The sequence below is a fragment of the Corvus brachyrhynchos genome, unplaced genomic scaffold (genome assembly GCF_000691975.1).
Source record: "Corvus brachyrhynchos isolate BGI_N302 unplaced genomic scaffold, ASM69197v1 scaffold409, whole genome shotgun sequence".
In the NCBI taxonomy this organism is placed as follows: domain Eukaryota; kingdom Metazoa; phylum Chordata; class Aves; order Passeriformes; family Corvidae; genus Corvus; species Corvus brachyrhynchos.
Genome location: NW_008246059.1, coordinates 2252474 through 2258933, shown reverse-complemented (window position 1 = coordinate 2258933; position 6460 = coordinate 2252474). Strand labels below are relative to the sequence as shown.

The following is a 6460-nucleotide window of genomic DNA, read 5'->3' as shown; positions in this document are numbered from 1 at the left end:
CGGTCACAACTTTAAGTGGCTTAAAGAATTGTCCATATTCACACTGGCCAGCTGATAGGTTCTGTTAGATCATAGAGGAAGCTGTAAGCGCCCCTTTGCAAGGACATCCCTTCCGGGAGTATGCTTGCTAACCTACGACAACTTGTTCGATTGTACTTTAGTCTTATGGCTAAGCTAATTTGGTATTATATTGCTTGTTACTAAAGATGAAACAGAGAGAAGAAATTGAAATTAAGTATTCAATGAAGTATTCAGTGTCCCTCTGAACTTAGCAGATAGGAATCTTTTCTGATCCAAGTTTTCCATCACATTGCATCAAGCCATTACCTGAGATCCTAATACTTGGAACTTCAGAGCATCTGAAATTTAGGCACAGGGAGACAACCTGTCTTTAGTGTTAATTTTTTTTTTTTTTTTCTCACAGGCATTTTCCCCTGACTTGTAAATCATGGGATTTTTATGTTTTGTTTGTTTTGGTTTTTTTTAACTAGCTGATTTTGTAATGTTTCAGTGAAGAATTCCTAGGCTGTATGAGGAACCTTTAAAATGAAATTTATTGTGCTTCCCAATAGGAGTCTAATAAAAGACTTTTAATGATTCTCCAATTTTTCTATTGATTTTTCACACAACGTTTTCTTCTCTTACATTCAAGACATAAGTTATGTACCAGATACAAATAGAATCATGAAAAGTCTTTAAAGAAGAATATAACCTTAGAACAATATTTGAAAGATATGTTTATTCAGAGAATTTGTCAGTTAATATAATGTGGTTGTGATTTTTGAGCAGATTTGACCACAGTAATCATTTGACTAACTTCTCAGTTTATGGATGTGGAGGAAAAACCCCTTAGGCTGTAGCTCTTCATTTAATCTGGCCACTATTTTCATACGGGCATGCAGACTGTCTGCAATGTAAATGACATATACATGGACTCAACAGGAAATAAGTACTCTGTTATTTAGGCATTCTCTATTTTTTAAAAAAATATCCTACTCAATAGATTTTGATTCCTAGAATTAAAAGCATTATGGCCCTGACTCAGTAAAATAATTAACATATATACTTTCGCATTTAACGTTGTCAAGGCCAAAGGTGCAGTTTTCAAAGACATTTTGTACATTGCCATCTCTCATCTAAGTTATTCTCAAACTGGAAATATCTCTGCATTTCCTTGAACAACTAATTCTTAAAAATTGCGGGTCTGACTAGGAATTAACTTTCCTAGCTTCAGGGTAAAGCACTACAGGCATGATCAAGACTGCTTGGATGTATCAGGGTTCAGTGGCCAAAGAGGAAAAAGAACCAAAAAGCTGTCCAAAATATTTTTTTGCCTTAGAAAAAGAGTTTCTAAACCTAAGGCCTATCTCATGTTTTTCAAAATAACCCTGTCTTCGTTAGTGTGTTAATGCTCTCTCTGGTTACCATATTTTTCTTCTTTTCCTTCTACTGTCTTGTGAAGAATGCATTTCAGGTGTAATTATACATTTTTTAGCTTTATTCAAACCTTGATCAACATTCCAGTAGAAGAATCTAAAAATAAATTCGCTAGCTGTGTGGGAAAAAAATAATGAAAAACATTAATTTGCCTAAATTCTATTTTACATGCTTTTTGGTCAGAAAGCATCAATATTAACATCATATATTTCAGGTGGGTTTTATTTATTAATGCAAGCTCCCAGTAAGTAAAAAAGAGCTGCTCTTTAGTGATACCTTGTTTGCAAGACAAACTGATGATTTTGGAAAGGTAAGCTCTAAAGTTAGGCTTCAGAGGAACAATGGGATAAAGCAGATGTTGTGAGGTTTCCTAATAAAAAAATTGCTTATTCTGCAGATATGAAATACTTTAAGTAAAAGTTACAAGAGACACATTGTCACCCTCTGCTTTCAGATGCCTTGGTTATTTTTTCTTAGAATTTTGAACAAACTGGAGTAATATGCCTCTTCTGAAGTAATTGTGCATATGGTATCCTGAAAATTTGTTTTCACTTGGAATATTAAACCACTGAATACATCAATCAGAGAATAAACTGTTCGTAATTTATGCAGTCTTGTTAGAACACATTCTCCTGGTAAGACCTGAAAAAGAAAATATCTCTGTGGCTGTTTTAGAGGCAACTGACTTAAACTCTATGGAGCGAAGTAGAGGAATGGCTTGTGAAAACAGATGATTGCTTTAGACTAAACAAATTATATTAAATACAAATATAATGTCCTTTGTTTTCCGTTGTGAGATTATACTGACCAACAACAGCATTTGTCATAAGTTATTTTGGCCTGTTGCCACAGAAATGAAAATGTTTTTCCTGTAAATTTCTCTTTGCTAACTCATGTTCTGATTAGGTAGGTCAGTCTGAATTACTACTGAGCATTAATCAGTCCAAAAAGTATATACCAAGTTCAATGAACTCTACATATTTTCTGTGGTGCAGTATTTATCACTTTGTAGCCACTGGGTTAGTTTTGGCTGTGAAGAAGACGCTAAATCATCTGAAAAAATAAGTTATAAAGTGTTAATGTAGTAATTATAATGGCCCCCAATAGAATATGCTTTGGAATTATTATTAGACTTCTATTTGGAGACTTATTTAGTTGAAAGAGATACTTGATAGAGGAGTAGATATTAATTAGTTAGGCCACTGTGAAACGCTAACTCCTGTTTCTGAAGTAAGTGAAAACTAAATAAAATATTGACAGTCAAATTCCACTGTTCCCTGACAGGACTCCTTCAGTACCTGAAGGGTCTGTACCAACTGATTCTGGAGCTGTCAGAATGGATGTAATGAAATTAATGGTCCTCTCATAAATAGTGGAAGTGGAGTTTGGAAGCAACACTGAGGATATTTTTTGTTCCATTTTTTAATGTAGTGTTTGGTGGTGAACTTTCATTTCCAGATTGGTTTTGATAATGTGCAATCACCAGAAATTTCAAGCCCTTACTTCTTTTTTTTCGCTAATTGTATCCCAGAATGTTTTTGTATGACTCTCCTACTGGAAATTCTGTGTTTAAAGGAGACACTTTCAAAAAATCCCCTGCACATTTAGTAAGCACTTGAGCAGCTCTAAGCTCTTCCACCAGGTGCCTTCATGTATAATAGATCTCTCTTGAAATTTTCATCAGAAATTCTTGTGCACTGTACTAAAACTTAAATCCCAAAGACCCTGTTGTCATTATTTTACAACAGGCTTAGGTCCACTTCAGAAAAGTCTAAGCTTTTGTGTAGGGGTTTAGGAACATCATTCTTTACTGTTGAGGAAAGTTGCGCATTTGCACTTTACTATGACATTTTCCAAGGCTGGGATTCTCCTTGCAGTAGTTCACTAAGCAAAATAAAGCCCATATAGGTAATGGGGTAAAATCAGTAACAAATATTCCAGTGTGTTCCCTGTCAGTATACTTTTTGTTGTGTTTTTTTCCCCAAAATAGTAGTTTTGAAGCAGGTTTAAAGCTGATTCTTTGAGTGCTCATCAGACATATGTGTTTTCCTTTCCTTGTCTCAGACAGCACAGACTGTGTTGGTGGTGGTAGTGGTTTTTGGCATCTCCTGGCTGCCTCATCACGTGATCCATCTCTGGGCTGAATTTGGAGTTTTCCCGCTGACTCAAGCCTCCTTTCTCTTCAGGGTAACTGCACACTGCCTGGCTTACAGCAATTCTTCTGTGAACCCAATCATATATGCATTTCTATCTGAAAATTTTAGGAAAGCCTACAAACAAGTCTTCAAATGCCAAATTGGTAATGAGTCACCTCTGAATGATGCCAAGGAAAATAAAAGTCGGATAGATACACCACCCTCTACTAATTGTACCCATGTGTGAATGTTGAGAAACCCTGTGTGTTGGCTCTTCCTTTCTGTGAACAAAACACCAAGAAAAAAAAGCACAATGAGCTTTATCCTGGGTTTATCTTGATAAAGCTAATTGGTATTTAATATAATGAGGTTGCATTTGTAGCCAAAGTTTGTGAAACTCATATGAAATAAACCTGGGGTGATCCTTTGCATCTTAGATAACTTTGTCAAATAAAGCTCTTGGACCTTTCATATACATTTGAGAAAAAAAATGTTGAGGTGATATGTCTGTATTCTTACTCACTAAGCATACAAATGTACAAGATGAAGATATTGATGTGGACAGTTAACTTTCTGACATCTTACTCCATGAAAGTGAAAAATGGATAAATTTTCTGTCCTACAGATAATAAATATTGGACTACTATCATTTCAAAGATGAAAGCTTTTGTGCTCTCTTCAGATTGTTTTGAGAATGCCTTTTTTCTTTTTAAAAGTAAACATTGGCTCTGATTTGGAGTTGGAATAAGTTGTGTATGCCTTGAGGCAATTGGAGAGGAAATGCTAATTCTACCTGTTTAGCTGGTTTTAATGTGTCTTACTGAGCAAGGATGGACTGGTTTTCCACTTCCTATGGCTGCCTTACTGTATACACAGGACTTCTGTGTACACTGTATAGGAGGTTTTTTTATGGCCTGTATGTAGTTGTATCAAAATGAGATTTGTGTCTGAGCAAGTCTTTTCTTCATGTGCTGCATGTGCACGTGTATGGATGTTTTCTTAATTTCACAGACCTTGAGATGGAGACACAGTTTTAAATGTGCAAAGTATACACGTTTTAAAATACCATGTTCTGGAAAGCAACTCTAGACAATGCTTAAGGATTCAAAGATAGCATTCCCTTAAAAGTTGTAGGTGAAGCTTGATATCATGTAGTTTTAAATTGGAAATATAAAGAAGGTTGCATTTAAATTAATGCAAAGTACATAATGTAAATGGTACAATTCTGCAAATTCCTAAATAAAATTAGTAGATTCCATAATTTTATAAATGTACTTAAAATGTCTTTAGGTGGTAAATCACTAAAGAAATAATGGAAGAACACTTGCTCCTTTGAAAACATTCTTTTAGCTGGAGTAAGACATGATCTTACCTTTTTTTATTAATGACCCATAGGCTCATAGAGCAAATCAAATTAAAGGAACCTCTGGACATCCTCTCAAGGCAGGCATACTCTCAGAGTTGTATCACTTCCTTGTCTCAAGATCTGAAAGCTTCTAAGGATCGCCATTCAACAATCTTTTTGGAGCAACCTGTGCTAGTGCCTCATCACCCGTCACTAAAATATTTTTCCTTATCCACAGCTGGGATTTCCCTTGATGTATCTTGTGACCATTGCTTTCTGCCTTTCACTGTGTACTGAATTCTTTTTTCTAACTGACTAATATGTAATTTTAAGATGGCCATTGAATTTCCCCTCAGCCTTCTCTTCTGAAACAGTGTGCTGCTCTCAGTGTCTCCTCAGGTCCCTGGCTGGATCAGTGGCCGTCCACTGCCCTTCCTCCAATGTATCCACCCCTCTCATCAACTGAGGTATTCAAAACTGAAGGGTGTGTTCCAGGTGTGGGCTCACAAGCACTGAGTGGAGTAATTGCTTTCCTTGGTCCCTTGGCTGGTTCTTGCTAATACAGCCCAATATTATCATAATTCATGGCTGCTGATTTATATTTAATTTCTGCTTTACAAGCACTCAAGTCCTTTTCTGCAGAACTGCATTGAGTCCCAGTCCAAGTTTCAGGACTTGGCTTTGGGCTTTCCTGAACTTCACGCATTTGATAGCTGTTGCTTCTACATTTCCTGCTTACCAAGGGCCCTTTGAAAGGTACACCTGCTCTCCAGAATATCCACCACTCCCCCAGGTTTGGTACCATGTGGAAAATTGCTGAGAGTCCTGCAACCTTCTCTGGTCTTTGAAGATGCTAAGTGGTGTTGGCCAGATGCTCTTTCAGTTTCCTTTTTCTCCACAGACTTGCTTTAAAAAAAAAAAAGAATTCCGAGTGGTGGAATGTCAGCTACAGAGGGTTAGCTCACAGAAAAATATCTATGTTTATGTGTCCGTATTGTCTGCTTGGAATCAGTAAAAATATCAAAGACATGCTATTGTATGCGTGGTGTTTGTGTCCGTTCTTTCATATGAAGAGACCATTTGATGGTATTGCTAGGAACACTAAATAAATAAATAAATCTTTTAAAAACCCCTCAGTTGGAAAAGAAGGGTTTATCTATGCAGGGAATCATTTCCTGGGCTGGGATTGAGGTTTGGAAACTGCCTAGAAAGAAGTTCCTTTGAGTTTTCAGATACTCATTACCTTAACACTCAAATTATTAAAGCATTATCAGACTTCAGCTGAATTTACAACATTTTAGGGAAGTCTACAATTTTGAAAATTGTATTTTTTGTTTTAAAATATTGCTATTTTATGATTTTGAATAAAAATTGCAATGTAAACATATAATTGTATAAACAATTACAATAACAAGATGAGTTTATTTTTTCATCTGGAGAAGAATTTTTTTCCTTAGTTGTACACAGTTTTAAACCTAGGTGCTTGTTAGTAACGGAGCTACATCTGCCTGAAATTTTTAGGATGAGGGAGTAGGAGGATGGG

The 6460-nt window shown here is 36.0% G+C and overlaps 1 protein-coding gene across 1 annotated transcript in view; it reads left to right on the top strand.

Annotated features, from left to right (window-relative positions):
• GALR1 (galanin receptor 1) overlaps positions 1 to 5956 on the top strand; it is a 14290-nt gene extending 8334 nt beyond the window's left edge. The window contains exon 3 of the mRNA XM_008642697.2: positions 3502 to 5956. Within this exon, the coding sequence (XP_008640919.1) occupies positions 3502 to 3819 (318 nt within the window). The 3' untranslated portion in view covers positions 3820 to 5956. The remainder of the gene's footprint in view (positions 1 to 3501) is intronic.
• The last annotated feature ends 504 nt before the right edge of the window (positions 5957 to 6460 follow it).